This window comes from Pieris brassicae, chromosome 7, assembly GCF_905147105.1.
Source record: "Pieris brassicae chromosome 7, ilPieBrab1.1, whole genome shotgun sequence".
Taxonomy (NCBI): Eukaryota; Metazoa; Arthropoda; class Insecta; order Lepidoptera; family Pieridae; genus Pieris; species Pieris brassicae.
Genome location: NC_059671.1, coordinates 14,706,332 through 14,731,789, shown reverse-complemented (window position 1 = coordinate 14,731,789; position 25,458 = coordinate 14,706,332). Strand labels below are relative to the sequence as shown.

The 25,458-nt window shown below is 32.7% G+C and overlaps 1 protein-coding gene across 2 annotated transcripts; it reads left to right on the top strand.

Moving 5' to 3' along the window:
* The first annotated feature begins 5,051 nt into the window (after window positions 1-5,051).
* Window positions 5,052-24,035, top strand: LOC123712367 (sodium/hydrogen exchanger 9B1-like). Of its 2 annotated transcripts, XM_045665405.1 has the most exons (11): window positions 5,052-5,192; window positions 7,554-7,614; window positions 7,860-7,987; window positions 8,543-8,768; window positions 9,256-9,425; window positions 13,992-14,206; window positions 18,421-18,592; window positions 20,474-20,628; window positions 22,187-22,345; window positions 23,140-23,335; window positions 23,817-24,035. In XM_045665405.1, exons 1-11 carry the CDS (start codon window positions 5,174-5,176, stop codon window positions 23,825-23,827), a joined length of 1,512 nt encoding a protein of 503 aa, XP_045521361.1. In that variant the 5' UTR covers window positions 5,052-5,173; the 3' UTR covers window positions 23,828-24,035. The 2 variants fall into 2 exon arrangements, with proteins under 2 accessions (XP_045521361.1, XP_045521363.1); XM_045665407.1 differs by lacking the exons at window positions 5,052-5,192; window positions 7,554-7,614 and adding an exon at window positions 7,714-7,782.
* The last annotated feature ends 1,423 nt before the right edge of the window (window positions 24,036-25,458 follow it).

Genomic DNA, 25,458 nt, shown 5'->3' with positions numbered 1-25,458 from the left:
ATGTGTCTATCTTTCCTCTGTTCTGGATCTATTCCGTCTATCATTACAATATTGTTTACCATAAATCCACTCTTATTAGTACCCCGACGTTATATACAATATAGCCTTTTTTAATGAATGCACTGTCCAACTCACAACTCACTTTTTTTCAAATCTAATCAGTTCCTGAGATTAGTGTGTTCCCCCAAACATCAGCTTTCATCTTTATAACTAGACCGGCCATAAGTTCTATTATAAATGAAAATGCAGTTTTTTCATTTTTTTTATTATTTTGAATTTGGAACACGTATATTATTTTAACAATTTCTTTCGATTTTGCGCCGTTTCTCATATTTATTTGTGTTAATAATCAAATTATAATATGGAATAGGGTGTTAAAGAAAATAGGATTGCAGTGATCGCCTTGCACAAAGTGGGTATGAAGCCCTCGGTCATATTCCAGACACTTCAAAAGCTTGGTTAAAGCCAGAATTCGTCGAAGCCCCATTAGAAACAAAAAATGTTATCGCGAGAAATGATGGTTCCCGCTAGGACTATGTCGCGTATTATAAAACATGACTTGAAACTCAGTGCTTATCGTCGATATACAGAACATGCCTTGAATCATTATTTACACTTAAAGAGTCGATCGATCAAAACTCCTTCTAACGCGATATGCAGCACAGAAATATCATCTTTATTGATGAAAAAATTATCACGATTGAAGAACACTACAATGAGCAAAGTGATAAAGTGTACATCATCATCCTGCGTCAGTGATGGTTTCATAGGGCGTGTCATATCTAGAAGTTACAAAATTACATTTTTGTGAAAAAGGGGTGCAAACTACACCCAACGTGTATCAAGATACCGTTTTGGATCATGTTGTGAAATCTCTCAGCAATACACTTTTTAAAAACATCTCTTGGACTTTCCAGCAGAATTCTGAACCTTGTCACAAGGCACGAACTTATTTGTTTACATAAGTCTGGCCTGAAATCAACGTTCCGGGCTTTATAAGAGCTGAAGACTGGCCCTCAGCTAGCTCAGATAAGCCTCTAGACTTTATAGTTTTAGAGGACATGGCCTGCTCTAAACGACACTGCTTCGTTGAGTCTCTTAAGAACCTTTGGAGCAAGCAGAGGCGAAATATCCCTTGAAAGTAGTTCGTAAATTCATAGCTTCGTAGCCAAACAGATTGAAATCCTGTATAAAATCCAAAGCCGACCATTTACGACGAATAGAATAATGTTTTATTTATTGCTGCGACTTTAATAAATACATATTACATTACTTCATTTTAAAAAAATGCCTTTTCATTTGTTATAGAACTTATGTTTATCACATCATTGATTGTTTATTAGCGATAACCACTACAACAAATTTTCCGTGCAAAAGCAAAAGCGGATGGCCGTGGCATGGATGTCTTTTAATAGATCGATACGTAATAAATTTTTAGACTGTTTGCTACTTTTATTATTTTCTCTACCTTTTCTAGGGCTTGACCTAAATCCTTATACAATACTCATAGTCCCGACAGTCGTTGTCACGTACCGTATGTACGTAATGTCTTAAATACAAGAAAACTTTCAAATCTTTAAAAAAAAACATTAAATTTGAAATCTTAAACATTATTGAATAAAAGCCAAAAATCATCTAATTATAAATCTAAACCATTATAAAATCGAACACACAAAACATCAAAATCGGCCCCACCTTTTAGGAGTTTCATTACAATATTTATATTTATAAAGATATTACTATATTTTAAAATATCTTTGAGGAACCTTTTTGTCTTTAATATGTACACCTGCAAAGTATTATATTATTACAAACGACGTCCAGTATTCCCTAACTAATAAGGTGAATTTGTGGTATATGATGTTTTTTTTAGGAATCATTATTCCGATTTCACATTACTCTAATATTTTTTCACTTAAAAACTGAAATTTTGGCTACGACTTTATCTATGTTGTCGAACAATGATTGTTTAATAACATTAACATAACATAATGCATTGGATACCAAAATAATAGCAGTACATAAGATTAGTACAGGGTTTATAATAAAGAATTCATTACCAATAATTGGTCTATTATATCGATTTTTGGGATTCCTTATCCTACCTGGAACAGGAAAATCAAAGACCTCAAAGTAGTTCTTACATAGTTTAGACTACGTCAAATCGACTAATAATACACATAAAAATTATCATCGTTGCTAGAACAAAAGAAAAATATTCTGATGACGTAAAGTAATACTTAACATCAAAGGTGTAATAATTATAAAATAACATTACGAAACAATATATTTGTGACGTAATAACACTAAAAATAGATTATGGAATCGTGTAATATCATGTCTATTAAAAAAAGATTATTGAACTGTATCAGCGACTTAAGTCTGGCTAAAAAATCTCTGTTATAAATCAATAAAATTTTATCGGAGATTACTAATAAGAAGTAAATAAGTAAGTGACTCGCCCCGACCATGAGCATCATTTGGTCCGTCTGTCCTATTAAATTATCCTGTAACTGATACTTTTACAAAACTAAGCGATGTGAGACATCTGCATTAAATAATAATCTGTGTTACCTTATTCTATATTCCTTCAGTATATTAATGCAACTTACTGAAGACTGACTTATAACTGTGTTGAAGCGGATCGCGCTCCTGTCAATGGGAGTCATTATCTCCATTTACTCTTCTGGATACGCCCTTGAATGCAATACATAATTTAATACAAATACAAACATTTTACTTAAGCATAAAATTCTTACACCAAATTTATATCAATTATTGAAAAATTACAAAGCAAACCAAAGCCTTTAATACGTATAGATTATACTTATCTCTGATTGCTTTACTGTAATCATGGTTACTATCGTTTAAAAATGTATTTAAGTTCACTAACTTGTCGGCCCGTCTTCTTCTACAATTTTGACATAGTGATATTTTAGTGAGTTATATATGGTCTTACTGGTTTAAAGTAAATGTATTCTCATCCCAACTACTAATATATGACTATGATATATAATCTCATAGATTTAAAAATGACGCTCGCTCTTTTAAATCGCTGATTTACGATGGTGAAGTGGTTTGAAACTTTAGTACTTTCCTTATGTTGAAGAAACAAACGAATTACCTTCAATTAAAGGCATCTCTGGGAGGTTGTAAATAGAGTGTAATTTAAAAAAAGGTTTATTACAAAAAAAATTAAATGATCTTCTTATATTTTAAGTTATTGTCAGCGTCAAAAGGAAACCAAAAATATCAAAATAATATATTTATAAATTTCAACAAAAATATGATGAAAGATTACCATATATATTATAACATTTATATAAAATTATATAACCAAACCATCTCTGCAAACTACAAAGAGAACCTTTTGCTATCCGTTAATGCTCTCTAAGTATACCCTTAATTCATAATTCGCGTCACATATAGGCCACTCTCTGGCGGACAGTCGAGAAAAGTATTAAGCTGCGACAGTGACCGGGAAGCTTGTTGACGCTGGACAGGGCGAGTCGAGTGCACAGCAAAAAGGTTATGTTTCCGACAGCGGTGTTAGAAACGTACAATCTCTCCTAGCAAGTATGCGCTTTCCGTTTTAATTATGCTTTAACCAAGTTTGATCGAAGGTTAATCGGCACAAAGTTCTAGTGAATGATACCCTAAAACACCCAACAATTACTTAGTAGGATAGAGGTAAGGAAAGTAGTTATACCTTCTTTTATATAAATTTCGTTTGCAGTGTCATTACCCTGTATTACCTTTTATTAAGGGAACATATGACGCAGCTGGTTTCAAGAATTGAACTTACTAATGACGAATATAGCAGCCTAGTGGCAGTATCCGAGAGGCCCAGCTGAATTCCGCAGGACAAACCCAAACCTCCTAAATGCAGCATCTATACTGGTCCGAATATGCTCCGCAAATGAGAAATCTGGAACAAACAAAGCACCCAAGTCACGGGCTTTGCCTACGCGACTAATAACTTTAGATCCTATGCTATAGTTGCAGAGTTATTTTATTTGGAAAGCACTAACGATCATCACTTCGCATTGAAACCTTAACGTGTCGTCGGCAAATAAAAGGGCTTTGGAAAGTTTAAAAACGCTTGGAAGGTCGTTAATCAATATCAAAAATAACAACGGGTCTAGGTTTGAACCCCGGCCTTAGCCGGGTTCAAGGTATTAGCCTGACTGGTTGGATATGGATGCGAGAAATATTTTCCATATTGGTTGCGATTTGATAGTTAACTAGAAAAAAAACTTAGGCAGAACAGGTCCACATGTAATTGCGGACTACTTTTGCAGAATGTCTACTTGTCTACCTGACACCGCTTATTAATTTCTCGGGGTAGCATGTCACCCAACGAGAATAGATTTGTATTAACTGATCTATGTTGAAGAAATGCCGTGCTGGGATGGAGGCATGTAAGGAATGCAATATAAATATCATTAAAGAGTGCAAAAACATTTCAAACACCTTCGCCAGCGTACTCCGTGTACCGATATTTTGGATTAGACTTCATTCGCACCACCTCGATAGCTGAAAGTCTGCCACATTACAGAATTCTGAATCCTTCTCTGGGAATTTCCTTTTGCAAACTGAGAGTATTTTAGTTAAAAAAATGCTCTCTATGGATTAGACTCCAATAACATGTTTTCGAGGTATAAAATTAAATTAGTTTTATAGCTAAGGCTACAACGCTAAATCGTTGGCTGTCATTAAGTATTTTGAATTGAAAGCTATATTATCGAGAAATATAAAACTTACTTGACTAGGTTAAAGAGTTTAAATAAGGAGGTATCCAGCCTTAGCACTAATATCATAATAGTAAAAGTTTGTGTAACAAACTGTATTAGAAATAAAATATCATACGAATATTATCACACTAATGACTTCCATTAACTTATAATTTTTCTCCATTTATTTCAATTATATGTAAATAAACGATAATGTTTGACATCCTTTTCATTATATGTATAGAAACCAGTTGGTTCAAGAAACGACTGATTAATCTGACGTTATTAAATTGTAGCTACAAATTTATTGGTTCGGTCCATGACGCCACTGTCAGCTCCATACAGTCGTTTTTGAGAGTCGTGCGTGTGCGCAGAACTTTACTATTATTTTATAAATTAGTATGAATGCGAAAAAAAATTTGTACTAGAAAAATCTCAAAATGGAGTCAATGTATTCAAGTAAGTAGGATTATCTTTTTGTACTTCTAATTTTTTTGTAACACTATATTTAATCATTATTGTTCTTTCTTAAAAACTTTAAAAGGTTGAAGACGTTCATCAGAAGTTATAAAAAACCCACGTAAAGCATTTGTCTCTGTGATATTAAATAATTTACTCTAACATTATTACAGAAATGTGTTGAAATGTTTGAACATATAAAGTTCCCCCAAATTAGTTTTTTAGTCAAAAAAATTAAAATGGAAAAAGTCCCTACAATTTTGTTGCTTATTTAACACTAACCGAATGAACAAGAATTATGTATGTTATATAATTAATATGTAACATAATTTGTTATGGTAGTTTAAGGTAATTTTTCTTTTCTACCGAGTTAGTGTTTAGTTGCTGTAATGGAAGAAAATCCGATAAAAACAGATAGATATGATGCAAATAATCATGTTGCAGATACATATTTTTTACATATTAAATTTAAATATATTTACACTTTTAGTGTAATACAGTATTAAAAATATGTTTAACCTTCAAAGTAATTATAATAATAACTAACTATGGATAAATAGAAAGTTAAAACATACTTTAAAAGTTTGGTCCCTGTGGCAATATACCTTGCATCATTATTATTATATTAAATTTAAAACTTTAAATGTTTTCTAGTAATTGTAAGAATCAAATATACAGTGTTAGCTATTTTCTTTACCAACATAGTAATAATAAAAATAATTAATAATGAAAAAAACCAAATTTAAATAGTTTGGTGCCTGAGACATTGTACCTTTAACGCTGGCAGCTTTTCGTCGATGTATTGCGATATACTTAGGTTATCCCGGCAGACCTCACTTAGTTCTGTCATTTGTGAATTGCATGCCAACTTTGGCGGACTGTTGTCATATTTATCGATAGGCGAATTTATGACTTTGGCTGTACCGTGTAACATTAATGTATGTATCTGGCACCAAGTTCCATAGTTTTAAGCATTCCAGGATTTCTGTCGATACTCCACATAACAAATAGTGTTTGTGTTTACTGAAAATAATGCTTACGATAAGGTTTCATGTCATTTTCGTGTGTACATATACTGAAGAATTAGAAAATCTTCAGTTTATGTATACAGTTGATATGGCAGAAAGTTCAACTTCACTTAATACAGCCTTATAGTGGACTATCAGCACTGTCTGTTTCCATGTTCTTTAAGAGTTAAAAGTCAGTGATTAATTAGAAATATTCATTTTACACACATTTTCTTCTGTACTGTAATCTTATTGTTTGTTGTAATTTGTATATGGGAGAAAATAAAGAAATTATTATTATACCTATTATAAATAATAAATTTATAATTTAATAAGTTAAATAGCTATCCATGAGCACGACTTTTAACATCAAACCAGAGAAAAAATATCAGCATTGATCTATTTGCATAAGGAATATCATATCACAATAATGTAAACAGTTTTTTAAAATAATCCTGTAGAATTTAATCGTTAAAGGTTACTTATTTCATAATAGATGATAATCGAATTCCACTATACTCAAAACACTGCTATAAATAACTAATATTCGAACAATGGTAGAAATTAAATAATTTGTCACAATTACGCCTCGCACTTGACCTCTTTATTTTCACCTTGTTTTTTAGCAAATCTTTATCGTAAACAGTGCTTGAAACAGAAGTGGTTGTTAAATGCTGCTCAAATAAAAAATATCTTTAATTCCTTATAACAGAATTTCGTTTATGAAAAAATATAGTACATATAAGAAATAATTAAAAAAGAATTATCGCGTATATGTAATTCGATATATTACAATAATATATAGTGGAGGCAAATACAAGTTTTTTTGCGTATAATTAATATATTACATCTGCTAATAATTAATTATTAATAGTAGCTAGTAATTATGGAAAATAAATGCTATATAAATCTGCTCAAAATTTGACCACCTTTATTTTGTATTTCTTCACTTATTCTTGAATTAAGAACAGCCAAATAAAGTCTCCAAAATACGATGAGACGAAATCATATAAATTGGTACTTTACGTCGATATCAAATTATGCATTTTCCATTTTGGACAGTGGAATGCAACTGACACAGATAAACCGTTAGCAGTCATAACCAGATTATCGACCCTAAGTCGCAATAAAAAGGCTCGCCGAATCAAACTTACGTTAAACGAATTCATTGCTTGTTACCGATATTTTTAATAATAGTATAACGTCAAAAATATGGACTTATTAAAAGTGTCTTTTATGTGTAAACAGTGCAGGTACTTTACTGATGGAAATTAAATGATGCATCAATGCAAAACACTTAACGTTTATTGATGGAGGTGCATTTATGAACGTCATATTTAATACCTAATTTCAGATAGGCAGATGTTGACAATCATTGATACAGATGTGTATATCACAACAGAGGAAGTGAAAACGTAAGTAAGTACTGTTTGCTCACTAAATTTAGAACGAATCCTCCTATCTTTATAAGACCGTTAATTGCTGATGTTCGTCTTATAATAATAAATCAAACACATGAACGAAGACAGTATTTTATTAGATACACGCGCGAGTATCGTTATGAACGATATGCGTTGCACGCCGTGAGGGCCTTTTAGTAATAAAAAATGTAATAAAAAAAATGTTTAACAAATTAATATTAAAAATTATAATATTGCAGACCTTCGGACGTGATTCCAACAATCAATATCGATAGTATTAAAAAAGAGGAACGTAAGAAAAAAACTCCGTCATGGTTGAAAAGTACGCTTCCGGCTACCTTGCATTATGTTACACTGGTCATTCTAGGTAAGTTCGTGGTATATTTTTTTTTACAAATGTATAAAATACGTTATATTTTAGGTGAAAGTGTTTATGTTCGCTTAAATATCTAGCTTAAGCTGACATTTTTAAACTACACATTAAGAATCAATTTTAGAAAGACAAGAGTACACCTATAGGCAATCGGGACGCAAATTATGTGTATTCAAATTTATTTATTCATAAAAATACCTAACTCGTATCTGACTTAAGGATAATTTTAATAAGGGCTTGCTTAGTTTCTTTAGTAAGTTTAGTTGTTTTTTTAAATTATATCATGTGTTATATCATGCGCCGTGTAGGTAGGCAGGTACCTATTGTATACTGTGAGTAAGGGAAAGTTATGTAAATGTTATTTGTCAATTCATTGCATTAAGTTCATTTATTTTTCCTTCTCGTACTACACATACAGATGTACTAAACATCTGTATGTGTAGTTCTTCTTATGGAATGTTTAAATTAGATTACTTAATATACATAGGCATTCCTTGGACAGGATGATTTGTCACTAAATTTTGATATTATTATTCGTTATTATTTCAGGTTTGTGTGTATGGGGCGTTTTATGGTGCAGTTGGGATGGTTGGGGTATACATGGAAAATGGTTCCGTATAACCATAGTTGGCGTTGTGGCATGGGGTAGTGGTCAGATTCTACAAGAAGTTACAACTCTTCCGCCGCTACTTGCAGCCCTTTTGACAGGCATAATAGCCAGAAATCTTGGTTTTTTAGACATGCGGCACCATATCGAAATCGACGTGTTTTTAAGGTACATACAAATGCTTATGTAAATAACTAGTAGTGGGTAATAATTCATGCGCTATTAGTTATCTTTGATGTGTTTAACTATGGTTTTGTAATCTTATATAACGATAGTAACATTTTTGTAATTAATAATGAATGTTACCTTATAGAAAAGCAGACTACCTTAATTTAACAAAACATGACTGCGTCAAATATGAATATTATTTTTTTTTAAGTTTTATAGCCTCTAGTCACGCACAAAATGTTTTTTCATAATAGTACGAGAATATGCAGACATAATAGAGGCTTTACTACTTAGTCAAATTTACTGTAAATTTTACTGCGTTTCTGCGTCATTTCCTAAAATAAAACAAATGGTCACAAAACAGATACTAAAATCCAAGGCCCGAGATCCTAAAGGTTGTAACTGTTGTAAATTCCGAGACAAACTTTTCACTTGTTAGTATATGATTGGGTTTTTTCGCTTCAACCGTAATTTATCTTTAAACCAGGAAAATATATCCAGTAATAATCCTTGGGAAGGGATCCCTAGCCTGGAACGTCCACTATATGAAGCGTAATTGGCGTCAAATAATACTCCTAGGAACAATACCGTGGACGACAGAGGTGGTGGTTCTTGCAGTGTGTGTTCATTACTTTCTTGGTTTTCCTTGGTTATGGGGTTCGTATACTTTAAAATTATTATATTTTTCGTTTATTAGATTATGGTAAATACTACTAATTCCTAATAAATAATCCAGTAAAAACTCATTTTTTTTCGAAATGCTGCTTTTTATTAATTGTTCACTAATATCTTTACTAAACATCACCTATATCTTTTTATAATGAAAGCTTTTACTAAGAAAAATAAAATTATTTTCAATTTTAACGTTTCAACGATGGTGTGTGGTAGTTACTAAAAACTAACCCTACTTTACCCTTCTTTTATTAATCAGTCCAATACACGTTTCTATCAGAGTAACGCAATGGTGAAAAGTGACCAAAAAGTATTTTAGTTACAACCTCGTTAAGTGTTAGAAGTAGGCTTATAAACATAGGTGTCCACAGTAAATAGCTAAAGTAATATTTTGTCGCGTTTCTGCATTTGAATAGTAGCGAAAAGGTCCGAGCATTTCTATTTAAGGCATTTAATATTGCGACGAAAATCGAACGTCATTAGTGTTAATATTTTGGTTCATTATAAAATTGTACAACATTTTTTTTGGTGTGCACATCGTTTAACAACTACAGACTTTCTTTTCTTTTCTTTCTTATTTTCGGAGATTGATTTTCTTGTCTAACAGTCATTATAACGACTGTATGAAACCTTAGATTTTCGACAATGGTGCCACTCTACATATATTTTTTTAATTTTAGATAAATAAATACATTTAATTAATTAAATACAATTATATATTACTAACATGAATATTAGTACTTTGCTGGATGTGTTATATGAGTGTTTATTAAATAAAACTAATTAATTCTTATCAATTTAAGCTTCTAAAATCTATTGGAGTATGAATATCTCCCTTATTTCATTAAACACTATGCCATATTATGTCTGTCTCCTATGCCAGTGCTTATCTCTCAATCTCAATGCGACTTTGTGATATGTAAGACGCCTGTAATACAAGTTAGCAATATTACAATTCTATAAATCACCTCTTGATAATTACTATATTATCAATACACAAGGGCAACGTTGTATACGAATTCTATGAAAAGCAGTAGCGACAACAGACAAGGTGTTATGATGGGTTCGATGAATTACGAATTTTCGTAAAATGTTTGTATAAAGATCATATATTTTATGCAGACGTAAGCTTAATACTTTGTCAAACTCATTGTAAGTAGTACAAGCTTCAGATTTATAAAACAATTTTACTATTAGGCTAATATTCAACCTTATTTGTTTGATTTCGGATTCCATTTTCTATGCCAGCGTCAACTAATGTGTATTGTATCAAAACCGTAACGTTTAATAGCGAGCTTCACAATTATTTAAAAGATTTCAAGGTTTTCTATGAACGTCTTCGTTTATTCGACAAAACGTGTTTGTCTCTTATTCATTTTTACTTCACATACTATTTAATAATAATACTTACACTCCTTAATGAGTCTCGGCGTAAGGTTGGTCTATTTTATATTTATGGAGAAGTAGATAATCATCTTTCTGTGTCTGAAATATGTTATGACTTTTAAGTCTATAACATGCCGGTTAAGCTAGTGTTAATTGTACACAAATCCATGCATAGCCGGGAATTTGAACGCACGAACTGAGGGCTGTGAGTCGCACGCTTAAACTACTTAGCCAATAGCAACTGTAACTATTTACTATGCTGAATGCGTACATATATCCGATTTTTTAAATTTGCATTCTAAAAAATCTAGAAACGAGATTATCATACTAAAAATACATTATATACATATAACGTTCACTTAAAACAACATAAAAATCCAAATGAATTGCCAAAACTTTTTTTCGCAATTCGCACACGAGTTCCGAATTGTTTACGGGATTTTTGTTCTGTAACTTTGATGCTAAATGCACGCGTTACATTTCTAGTATAGAATAACCATTGTATTCTAACTAATATAGAGCTGCAATTGTGAACGAAACTCATTTCAAACACAATCTACTGTTATATTTCAGCCGATTTACATCGCGCTTTCAAACTGTCACAACGCAGTATATCGAAAAGTGTAGTTCAATTTAATAGAATGTAAACAAACAATATTTGCTTTAAATTAGTAAATCAACAGCGCTATCGAATGACAATTTATCTATATCACAATGTGTTAAGTTTTAAAAACCAGTATTAGTCTGTGGGCATTCAAAGACTAATGTATGTGATGTGACAGAGTAAATAAACGTGTTTGTAAGAGTAATATGTATATAACATAGATTTAAACAGAGTAAGAGGCGTAAAGTCTTGGAGTAAAATAACTTCCTTAATTTATCAAAAAAGCCATAATATATACTAACACTATGTCGAAGTTAAATTTTAAGTTTTTGACTGAATTAATATTTTTCTAATGTTTCTATTTTAGCTTAAATAAGCGCAATATTTGGGAGTTTTGCTTGCTTCTAAGCTGAAAAATATAAAACTGCTGCTAAAAAATTAGTTAATAAGATTTTATCATGGGATGGTTAATTATGATGCACTTTCATCAGGTATAGCTAGTTCTTGAGAAAACGTAGTGTTTACAATATTAGCTTTACCTTAGCAAGCCAGCAAGAGAATCCTTTGGGACTTTGTATAATATAATGTAAAATTTGTCATGAGCTCAAAGTAAGCATTGCATCTACTTTTGACTATTTTAGGACGTTTAGACATTCAGGGTCTTTACTTTTAGTAATTTTTATACACAGAAGTTAATTTAAAAATTAAAATAAACCCACATATACATTGTTTATCATACAGTGCGACGCCATCTTGCCTAGAGAAGCGTTTTGGCGGGTTTTTTAAATTATGAAAGTTTTATTATAAATATTTTTCTTATGTGTTCAATTTAATATGTTTTTATTTCATCCTGGTAAAGGCCTAATAAAAATATTATAATATGTTTTTGTTTTCAATTAAATATAAATATTAACCGATAGTTTTTATAGGTTCTGTGGTCACTAAAAAATAATCTGAAATGATTTTTAAAACCTCAAATAGCCTAATGTTATGAGTGTAAGATTATTTCAATACATCCATAATATATTTTCCGTGACTACTACGACTACTCTACAAATTATCGAAGTCGTCTTAATAATGTGTGCAAAACAAATTATGTAGTTAAGTAAGGAAGAGATGTTTATTAGAACTAAGTTGTAACATAAAAGCTAAATTATTGCAACCGCAACATGAGTCGTGTCGTTTAACGGCTGTGCACGGTTGGCAAGTGTTACTTAATAATTACTTCAGCCAACTAACTTCAACAATTACTAACCTATTTGTGAAAATCTATAGTTTATGGTGAGTGATGACTGACCATGTAGCAGACGCACACAGGACAAGTTGAAGTTTTTAAAAAAAAGTACTAGTCATACTATTTTGTGAAGACATAAATTTATTAAAACCTAAACTTGAGTCGTATTTAATCGAACCCAAATATAGTCAGTTTTTGTACTGTAGTATCGTTACTTGTATGAAAAGTTTCACAAGGCCAGTTTTCTAAGAAACTTGCAGATTTTCTGAATTTTCTTGTAAGACACATTTGTATTGCATTGTTTGGTCGGGAATAAAATTAGAACCTTCATGGTTAGGTTAATAAACTAGACAAACACTTGACAGCAAAGTATTCTAAATTTAAAATTTCCTTTTTCATGTAGAAATAGCCACAATTTATTTTTATAATTTTTTTAAATGTTCATTGTTAGTTCAATAAAATAATAATTTTGTTTTTTTTATAAAATAATTTTATTTAACATATAGATCCCACATATTAATTTGGTAAGATCATACTCACGTACAGATGTTAAAATCTTTATTATTCAACACAGACACTAGCAGTAAATCCAATAGGTTGTTTCATACCTGTAAATACATTTCTTCGCATGAGCTGCGGTTACCGAATGCACGTATAGCAGTGATAGTTAAATATTCCAGGCCTTACTGCCTTTTCATATTGTTGACAATAATTTTGAGTTTTACTGAAATGTTTACTTTTGCTATATTACGTTATATATTCTATACATATTTTTAATTTTATTATTGAATTGGGAAGTATGAGTGCTTGCACTTTTCACAGATAAGGTTAGTTTTTGACCGCAACTCTGTACCTGAGGGTATTTCGTGTATTTTGAATATAAAAATAACTTTTCTGTAAATTTACATAAACAAAATTATGTCTTTTAGACCAAAATGTTCCTCAAGAATTACCTATTCATTTAAACTATAAATTTTAAACGTTATCGCTAGGAGCGTGTGGAGGACATTTTATTATCTGTAAAATAGTTATTTTATATCTTACACATGTGTTGAGAATAACTGAGGCTTGAGACAAAATTTATTTTCGACAGTCGTGAGCCATTAACCCTTAACAAATTTGTATGTAAATAACATTAGCTCACACTTTGTCACGTGACCATTTTCATACAAATTCAGTAGGCGAAAGGTGATTTTGTCTGAAATTATTACCGGTATTTTAGGTTCGTATTTTTGTATTACTTATTTCTCGTATAAAAACTACTATTTCTTTTACAATTAACATTTTTATTATAATATACTAATGATAATATTTAATGAATTTTCAGGAATTTTATTAGGGTCAGTGTATGCCTCAGTGTCGTGTCCAGTAACAATGCCGTCGGTGATCAAGCATGGCAAAATGGCCTGTGGCAAAGTAGAATGGGCCCAATTCATTTGCACGGCGGGAGGTATAGACACAGCTTTAAGTGTGGGAGTGTATGGAATTGTGTATAGTTACATATTTGTTACAGAAGACAGTGATATATACCGGTATGTTAAGGTTAGTATCCTTGTATGAAAAATAAGTATAATACACAATTTTCCTAAAATCCTAGCGAGTTTTACTAAATATTTTAGATCGTGTATTGTTTAAATCACAGTTTGATTACATAATATACACACACACACACACACCCTTTATACAAGAATAACCGAAAAAAAATAGAAAAAAACATTTTCTATAATTTTTTTTTTTTTTTATAAAATAGGGGGCAAACGGGCAGGAGGCTCACCTGATGTTAAGTGATACCGCCGCCCATGGACACTCTCAATGCCAGAGGGCTCGCGAGTGCGTTGCCGGCCTTTTAAGAATTTGTACGCTCTTTTCTTGAAGGACCCTAAGTCGAATTGGTTCGGAAATACTTCAGTGGGCAGCTGGTTCCACATAGCGGTGGTGCGCGGCAAAAATTGCCTTGAAAAACGCTCAGTCGTGGAACGGCGGACGTCGAGGTGATACGGGTGGAATTTTGTATTCTGCCTCGACGTCCGATGATGAAACTCAGCTGCAGGTATTAATCCGAATAACTCCTCTGAACACTCTCCATGGTAAATGCGGTAGAAGATGCAGAGTGACCCCACATCTCTACGCAACGCCAAAGGATCGAGCCGCTCGGAGAGGGATTGGTCATCGACGATTCGAACCGCTCTTCGTTGGATACGGTCAAGTGGAAGGAGCTGGTACTGGGGAGCCCCCGCCCAGAGGTGAGAACAGTATTCCATGTGGGGCCGTATTTGCGCTTTATAGAGTTGCAAGCGGTGGCCCGGAGTGAAGTACCGTCTCGCCTTGCTGAGCACACCAAGCTTTTTGGAGGCTAATTTAGCCTTTCCCTCCAAATGACCGCGAAACTGAACGTCGTTCGATATGTCAACGCCAAGTATTCCGATGCTGGCTGTGGCTTCAAGAAGAGTGTTTTCGAAAAGAGGAGTAGCGACAAAGGGTATTTTTTTCGCGGAAAACGCCCAAACTTGTGTCTTCTTGGGGTTAAATTGGACTAGGTTTAGTCTACCCCAGTCCGAGACTCCACGTAGTAGAGTTTCGACTTCAGACACAAGTTTGTTCCGGTACTCATCGACAACTGCCCGAGAAATACCTGCCCGGCCAGTGTAAAGAGTATCCCCAGTGCTGTCGTCCGCATAGCAATGAATGTTGCTAAGTTGCAACATGTCATTGATATGCAGAAGAAACAGGGTCGGGGATAGAACACAGCCTTGTGGGACCCCAGCATTCACGGGTTTAAGGTCGGAACATGCTCCGTCGACGACGACCTTGATGCTCCGATCGGCCAGAAAGCTGGAGATCCAGTCGCATAATTTCTCGGGAAGCCCGTAGGCTGGAAGCTTCGAGAGCAGTGCTCTGTGCCACACCCGATCGAAGGCTTTCGCTATGTCCAAACTAACCGCTAGCGCCTCCCCCTTGGACTCAATTGCCTCTGCCCATCTATGTGTAAGGTATACTAGAAGGTCACCAGCCGAACGACCACGATAATCGCTAATTAGCTGGTGGCCCTCTAGATACCTCAAGAGCTGGCCATTAATAATGGATTCCATTATTTTGGAGAACAAGGAGGTTATAGCTATTGGACGATAGTTGGTCGGATCAGAGCGATCGCCTTTTTTAGGGATCGGATGTATCGAAGCGGTCTTCCAGCACTTCGGGACAGTGCCGAGCGAGTACAGGTACCGGAATAGGCGCGTCAGGACCGGAACCAACTCAGGAGCACAAGTACGCAGCACAATTGGAGGGATACCATCCGGCCCGCTCGACTTATGAATGTCTAAGGAAGATAGTGCCTTGCGAACAGCACGTTGCCGGAATATGATTTCCGGCATTGAATAATCACACCGCGAAATCGTCGGTGGTGATCCCCCTCGGTCATCCAAAGTCGAGTTGGACGCGAAGAGACAGCCCAAGAGGTCGGCCTTCTCCTTCGCAGTGTGGGCGAGCGAGTCATCCTCCCTGTGCAGCGGTGGAATGGATGGCTGACAAAAATTCCCTTGTACAGCTTTGGCGAGAGACCAGAAGGCTCGAGTCCCCGAAGGGAGTTGGGCCAATCTCTCGCCAAATCTGGCGATGTGCTCTGACTTTGCCTTAGCGATTTCCCGTTTGAAGGACCTGGAGGCTGAGTTATATGCTTTTTTATGTTCGCTGGTATTGGCATCACGAGATGTCGCCGCTTCCGCCCATGCATTAAAGCATTCTCGCTTTCGACGCGATGCTGCCTTGCAAGAACGCTTAAACCAGGGCTGTGACTTGCCACCGATCGGCACCGCAGAAAATTTGATCACACTGGTATTAATTTTAATAATACTAGTACTATTTTCAAAATTAAAACGGAATCAAAAGACCCATGGTTATTAAATGTGTCAGAACCAAGCTTGTATATATGTAATTTAGTTGCACTGCAGTAGAAACAATAGGTGTTCGCAGTAAAAGGATTCAATTAGCAATGCCGAATCCTGTATGGATTCCGGAATCCGGTCTGCCTCCAATAGCCATAATGGTATGCGTGGTGTAATTATTGCATGCCTGAATTACGACAAAAATTATGTGTAATTTTGAATAGTTTTTTACGCATAGGATCTAAAAGGAAGGTAATCAATGTGTTATTTTCGTAAAAACAATAGGTGCCATCCAACGTAGCGTAACTCGTATTAAATATCTTATTCTACACTTATATAACCGATATTTTTTTTTACTTTTACCATAAAGGAAGCAGTACAAAATAATTTTTTGTCACAATGGCCTGACTAACTAAATCGGCAAAGGAACATTTAGTTTAACAGTGTAAATACACCATTATTAATTTTAAAAGTGTTTTCCCGCCTTAGGGGATTAATAGTTAATGATAATGGCATTTAAACTGAAGGTCGTAAATTGTATGTTGGGTAAAATAAAAATTTCGATTGCGCAATTATTGTACAGATAGGGGATGGTACAAATATTATATGTATGTATAATATGTGTATATCATTAAAGACATATTCTTTAAAAAAGTAACTCAAGATCTACAAATAGATCTGCAAGTGGTAATCGGCCGCATTTAACCAATATTTTTACTCAAAAAATCTTCTGGAGGCGTTCAGACATACTTGTTATATAAACCTTATTATATTATAACAGGTTCAAATGTAATAGTTTAAAATTTCAAGAATAAAAAAAGCACTTTTAAAAATATATCTAGGATTTAAACACTGTTATAATATAATTGCAAAGATAAACCTTATTTCAAAAGCTCTCCTAAGCCCAAATGGAATCCGACAATCCAACTTTGATTCATTTTACACTGTGGAAAGAGAGCTTAAGTGAAAAGTGAACCTGAGCGTGTTTTTCCCTTGATAAATTTGCATATTACCTGCTCAAAGTCATGTGCTTAAGAAACATTAGTTTAGTAATTTCTATGTTAAGATTAAAACTCTAAGCAAAATACTAACAAACTTTTAAGATGTCCGGATGAATTTAAGACCGGAAAAGATTTATATATATCCTTTTAACGATTGAATGCAATACATTTAAAAATTGCAGTCGCGCAATAGTATTAGCCTTGGATAAAGTTTATGTAATTGTTTCAGAAATAATAATTCTTTGTAAGTCAGATCAGCTTTCACTACCTAAGATATTTTTGGATCTTTAGACAGGTCGTTTTCTTTACTATGTTTTCCGTCACCTTCGAGCATTCGTTAAGAGTTTGAATCGTAGGTTGAGATCCGATTCCCAACCTAACCTACCAACTAGGTTGATGTTCATACAAAATAGGATTATGCAAAATTAAGCTGCTACACTGTCATCCAGTTAATGTTACCACTATGTTTGATCTATTTAATCAATATCATGTATTTTGCACTTTTTATCTTTACCTATTGTTTTAATAATTTCTATAGTATTATTTTTGTTTCATATGTATGGTTTTCCATATAAAGAGGAATTCACTGAGAGGTTTCAGGGTTGATCTCTAGCCGTGCGTGATTAACATTTGCTCGTACGGTGAAGGAAAATATCGTGAGGGAAGCGGCATTCCTTAGACCCATAAAGCCGACGGACGGTTGCAGGCAGATGCAACTTGGCTATAAAAAAAATGATTACGAAACTGATACAGAAATCTGGGCTCAGACCTAAAAGGTTGTAGCGCCAATTGTTTTATCCCCCACCTTCTTCTCGGAATATACATTGTTTTTTTTTGAGATTCAATGCAGTGAAAAAGATATGTTTTTTTACAGGTAGCATTAACTTTATTCGTGGGAGCAGCCCTAGGCATCATTTGGGGCAGTTTAACGAAATTGGTGCCCAGTTCAAAAGATTATTACATTACTGAACTACGTGTTCTGTTCGTTCTAATCGGCGGTTTATTTGGAAACATGATTACCGGCACCATTGGATGGGGCGGCACTGGTTAGTTCCACTTACCTCATCATGACACTATACTACATAGATTGTTTCAAACGCGCCGTTATTTCTTCTTTGGTTTTTCTTTTCAACTTTGAACAACAGCATAAGCAATAACATTATGTAATTTGACATATTTAAATTCATAAATACTCAACAGAAGAGAGATAATACGCTGCAAAATATTCATTAACAATTTAATTTAACTGTACATGTTAAATAATCGAAAACAAATGAAATAGATTTAATAACAAAAACATAATTCAGGAGTTACCCTAGACATTAAATTAAACGACCAAGACGAGATGACCAGGCCAGAAAACAATCTAAGTAGACGGTATTGAATCATTTTAATTACGTGTGCAAAATCATGAATAGGTAGGTAAGGTAGGTAAAAATTTCTTTGAACGATTTTATATTTTTTTATGTTGGCGAAATTTCACTAGTATCAATATTTAAAAGGTTAGCAACGGGCTCGTGAACCTTTAGCAATGGTAGTTTCCAAATCACTTCACAACAACAGGTGAGCCTTCTGGTGTCTGTGAAGTTAGCAGACCACTTTCCAGCATAGCACAACAAAATTAGAGTTCTCGTAGTACACACAATAGTTCTATAGTTCCTGATAGTTTTTAGAAGGAGTTCTGGATGTTAAGTGCAGGTTTTTTTAAAGCGTAAAATCTTGCCAGCTTCCCGGTCACAGCAGAACATTTCTTATCGATTTCGATTAATACGGTCTCATTTTTGCTCTCTGCTGGTAAGTGCTCTTCTAACTTCACAAACGCAGCCTCCTGCCCGTTTGCCAATAAAAAAGATCTTTTTATGAACCTTATTAGGTTACCACCTTAGCCTGGTTCCACCATGAGCACAAGGTTCGTCGTAACGCAATAATTTTATTTAAAAAAATATACGTCTTTCCAGGCTACGGCTAACCAGGCACTGATCGTAGGAGTTTTATAACATGATATTAAAAAAAGTATACGCAGTTTTTTTATTGAAGCGCTTTGTCTATTACCTTGTCTATATAAAATATGCAATGCTCTAATTGCACCATTTGAACTATAGCACTCATCTGCCTCTTTTCAACAGCGTAACGATAATTTGACGAAAAAAATAGGAAGAGTGCTTTAGTAAAAAAAATACAATTAGACTGATTCAGACAGTAGATAGTTTATGAATAAGGGAGTTAAATTATGTGTCCGATTTCCGACTCATCCCGTGGTATTGGGTCGATTCTAATTTTGCCTTGCGTATCTAATCAACGTCACCTACCACTTCCATTAAAAAAAATAGTGCGTATACAGTATTTTAATAAAGAAATATTAAGCTTTCTATGAATAACAAATCGAACTTAGAACATAGAGCTTCTATACCATTTGGTTAACTATCAAACAATGACACCTTCATTGTTGGATTCGTATTAATCAACAATGCTAACTAATCCGTAATGTACATACAAATGTGTCTAAATTTGTACATTACATTACATTAATACTTTATTGATAGCTAAATTGAATCTACAATTGTACAACACTGATTAACAATGTATAATCCGTTCTTTGTTAAACCATAATACTATGTATAATTATAAACTACTAATTATGATTATATAGTTCTGAACTTCAATATACTAATTCTACTATATATAGTATTAGGTAAAGAAACTAAAGACTGTAAGAACTGTTTGGTTCTTATACCAATAATGTTTTTGTCTGCTTATTATCTTCAACTTGATTTGATTAAACTAATTTATTCATCCATTATGTATATCTAAATGTTTAGAAAGGGACCAAGAATAATTCCTATAATTTCTTTTAACTTAGGTTAAATATCAATTGAAATATAACAATAAGAGAAATATCAATTGAATGGAAAAAATATCTATTTCAGGTGGCGTAGCGGTATTAGCTTGCAACGCCACAGCCGCTATGCACTGGGCGAAAAAGGGATGGAAATTGAATGAAAATCCTGCCTCAACAGCCTACCGAGTGATATGGTCGGCGTTAGAACCTCTTGTATTTGCGTACACCGGAACATATTTTGTGGTCAGTATATTAAACCGCGTTTGAGGAAACTGGAATAATCGATTTTCAACATTTTGAATTACCTATGGAAAAAATTATTTACGATGATTCGAAATGTGTCGTCACTTGTATACACTCTGATAGTACAACAATTTTATTTAAATTTTGAAAACGATAATAACATTCAGGGCCGTACTTCAAAGCAGTTTGTCGATTTCGTCTTGTCTCAAGAACTAAGTCTCGTTTCTGAATCTGACCTATAAGACTCTATAAGACCTTCTTCTCCACTATTAAAACATACGTTTAGAGCAGTTTCCTTACCTTTTGTTTATGGTCAGAAAGTCTCGAACTAATACTAAGTTATTTAAACAGATATAGTTATGACCGAAAAGTTATTGTACGAAGTTAACGTAGTAGTGTATGATTCATAGCTATTGTTAACAGTGTAGCCACTAATTCATACTTATAGCCCTGATGTGACCTTTTTTTTTATAAAACACTATTATACAAAACGTTATATGTATAAGCAAACAAACAAATAATGTGGGTAATTAGAATGGTTCTTAAAAGTATAATATCTTAAATTAAATAAAAATATAACAGACATAGTTTATATAAATTACATGTTAATAACGTTATAAAAATATGCATTTCTTTAAGGGTAAAATTAATAGTTCAATCACAGTTAGCGCGAACAGGAATTATGTCTGTCGTTTGTCAAAATCTAACATTTCTGAATCATACCTATAGACTTCCTGGACTTATTCGGGTGTACTTAAGGGAATATATTAAAGTATACATTAAGTTCTGTTTACAACGATTTCATAAGGTATTAGCTAAAACGTCTCTAGAGTTTGTGATTCGTTTTAAACAAAATCTGTCACAGAGGAATTATTTATTCAATTCATAACAATATGAGAAATACTTATTAAATGGAAAGCCTTACCTAACTCAATCATACAATATATATATACACAACACACAGGTCAATTCTAGGAAAGGTCCGCACGTAACCCATCTAAATAGTTTTGAATTAGTTTGTATTCAATTTATTTAATATACGTGATACCAAAGTTATTTGTACATTCATGTATGTATCATATTTACTGTTATGCCTCTACGATACGATCTACAGGTTATAAAATCAAACTATTTACCAGAATTTATTTACCACCGAAACATGGAAATATGTATTATGATAATTAAAATTCAGGCCAAGGGTACAGGAATTCTTTTTATTCATAGTAATTGGTTGGGTAAATGTTGTTTTATGATATTTGTTTAACAAATAAATGTTCGTTATAAGTTATACATTTGAATCCCAATAACAATAATACACAAATACAATAAGCAAATCTGATATTTCTGTTTTTTTTTGTTTTATTATAACTCATTTCTTTTAAGACTTATTTAGTTAAGTTTTCAAGGTTTATCCCAACAGGCTCGTAACAGTTTGAAAGTTGTGATATAAAAATAATAGAATAAAAGATATTTCAATTACAAGATTTTCAAAAAAATCTATTAAAAAAGTTAAAACACTTTCCGGTTATATAGTAGATGATGTATTTATTTATTTCAGATTCATGAAGATATAGTAAATACGATGCTCGTAGGATTAGGAATCTTGTTTGTGTGCCTAACCATTAGACTGGTTGTAGCATTTCTCATGTGCAGGAATCTAAAATTCAAGGAAAAGCTGTTTGTGTGTTGTACTTGGGTGCCCAAGTCGGTTGTAGAGGTAATATTTATCAATATTTGTAAAGCAAAATATTAAAAGGCAAGTTATACTAATATTATAAAGATTTTTTGTTAAATGCCCTTAATACTACTGGTACGAATCAAGAAATTATTTTTATGTTAAATATGTCGATTTTAAAACTGGAAAGAATAGATGAACATGTTTAAATTTTGTACTTGTTAGGACGAGTGTCACCGCTTTGTTTCCCATCATACACCAATGCTACTATACGCTTTGACCCTTATTTACCTTTTTCTTAGTAAAAAGCGGTTACTCCCAACCGAAAGGGCCCTTCTTTTATAGGCAAGTCATTTAACTGATTAGCAATTAATTATTAAAAAGCAAAGTTATATTATTTATTTCCGCCCCTGTTTCTTTTACTACCACTAAGTCCAACTATATTAACAGCCCATGTAGATAAATGCATTTTTATATTGAGATTCCTTTTTCTAAATGTATTGTGGATACATTTTGGAGCTCTCCTACTCTTTTTAAGCGCCTTTTAAAAACTTTGTTGTTATTGTGTATGTAATATAAAATATTGTGATAAAATTTTTGTGCCTACTATTGTTTTCTTTTTATTTTTAATTGTTATACATTAATAAAAAAATCTTATCTAAGGACACTTGTATATTTTACAATATTGTTTTATGATGTGTTTGTCATGTTTCCTTTCTAATTTCTCTAATTTTCTTTTGATAAATTATCAAATAGATATTCTTTGAGTCTATGTAACTTATATCTCTATAAAATATATTTCTTATAATATTACTTATGGCTATTGGGATTTTCAGGCTGTCCTCGGTCCTTTAGCAATAAACGCAGTGCTAATGTCACAAGGATCTCACGCCCATGAGTTATCGTACGCAGAAGACATACTTCGATTGCTCGTACAGGCCATTATCATAACAACTCCTATTGGATTTCTCCTCACTGACAAGTTGGGACAATGGTTGATACGAACTGAAAGTAAAACTAGTAACGAACTCGGTAATTACTTATCTACTATTAGTTTTATTATCTGGTAAAGCTCTTTCTTATGTATACATAAAACATGTTAACATAAATGCTAGATTGAACCTATAACCAGTGGTTATATATAACATCGTTTTAGACTCCAATCTGTTATTATACGCGTTTGAACTAGCACTAGCCTGGCATTTGTATCGAACTTGAGAGTGTAGATGCAGGATAACGAGGTAAATTGCGCCTAACTAATAAATTCCCATTTAATCTTTTTTGAAGTGCGCCACGATCCTGAAAAACAGATGCAGGAAGGAATTTCCATTCTTGACACATAAATAGCGATATTTTGAAACTTTTTTTATCTTTGACTTAATATTAAAGAGTTTTAATAGAAAAATATATTTATTAAAATTAAATTTACTACCCTGGCAATGCTCTGTGTTGGTAATGGAGAGTGCCTGTGTTGTCATCATCATAATATGTGATATAATTTTTATATTTTCAGGATCCAGTTAACAATAGAAGAAACTAAACGAAAGCAGCTGGTTCTGCGTTATAAATAGGAAAACAATTGTTTACGCTTCAAATATACACCTACTATGATTGTGTAATACTTTTAATGTACATATAGATGAACAAAGTTAAATTTTTAAGCTTTGTATAAAACCATTTTACTCAAACTCGGAGTTTGGCTAATAAAGTATCGAAAAATAATTATAGCTGTATTATTCTCCACCGACCGCCAAAGACTGTACTCAAAATTATCATTGAATAAAACTTTAGAACATATTTACATTTGTAATCAAAACATAGAATTATATTTATTTATTTATATTTTATGTCAGTGAAGAGATATAATTTATTATGGTCACAATAATATAAATGAGATGTGTTAATTTGCTACGACGGCGATATATAGTGTGTTGAATATTAATGTATCTGATGAATTATGACAATTTTATATAATGGTTGACGATTATATATTACATTATTATAATTAATAAGACGCAATGCATTTTTTTTAATTTCAAAAGAAGGTACTCGATACCAATACAATTGTTTTTAAGCGCGACAGTGCTACCAAGCGCTTACCTTAGATTTCACAAGTATTTATTTGTATACCTACCTTACCTTATTTGTATAAGGTTTTATATAAGTCACCATAGTATTTAAATTTTGGTTCGGTCAGAAAAAAATTAAAACGCCATCTAGATGACAGACCAAGAAACAATGTCAAACCGCTTTAAAAGTTGCACACTGGTTTATTATAAAGTTTACAACGTAGTTTCACGGCTGTGTACAGATGGCGCTGTTCACAATAGCTGAATATTTTTTTATATCTTACAAAAAACTTGATTTTGATTAAATTTTAAGAAATTTAATTAGAATATTAATTTAATTAGATTAAATATATTTTAATATTCATTATATACCTAAAAGTCAACCTAGATTGAAAATATATTAATTTATATAATGCAGAGAGGACACATTCGTGTTGGAATTGACAACGTTTTCTATTATTTATAATAATTCATAATTAACGATAAACACAAAGTAAATAGAATTTTATAATGTGTCTAATCATCAGTGAAACGTGATAAATACAATGTTGTTATCGATCTTCAATTGATCAACAGGCTCTGGGTTTTTCACATTTTAACAACAATTTAACGAATTTAGTTAGGAATAAAATATAGCTTAATAAAAGTGTACTTGAATACTGCTGCTATTTATATGATCCTGTGGACTTTTACGGTTCCTCGAATTGTTTGTCTCAATATGTATGGATACGTATAGCTTAATAAGTACGAGATGCATGATGATCTGTTAATGCTTTGTATAAAAAAAACTTAGTTTTGCACGTGACTAAGTAAAATAAAATCGTTAATATGAGAAGATTTTTAAGTAAACTTAATTATATGTAAGAAAGTGTATTTCATAATATGAAACCCTGCACTAACAGAAGAATTATTTTATGACCGGCTAATGCAGCTTGTTTAAATTCCTGTGTTAATAGATTGGTCGCGGGTATTTATTGTTTTATATGTTTTTATCAACACACAAGTTTTCGTGTTCAAGTGTGCAAACCTTCATTATTTTAAGGTCTCGTTTTTTCTTTGCCATAGATTGTCCGAAGTAAATGTGCA

Coding starts and splice junctions, on each gene's coding strand:
- LOC123712367 (XM_045665405.1), top strand. Junction 7,988..8,542: donor TGTTACACTGGTCATTCTAG/GTAAGTTCGTGG, acceptor TTATTATTTCAG/GTTTGTGTGTATGGGGCGTT. Junction 18,593..20,473: donor CATTGGATGGGGCGGCACTG/GTTAGTTCCACT, acceptor TATCTATTTCAG/GTGGCGTAGCGGTATTAGCT.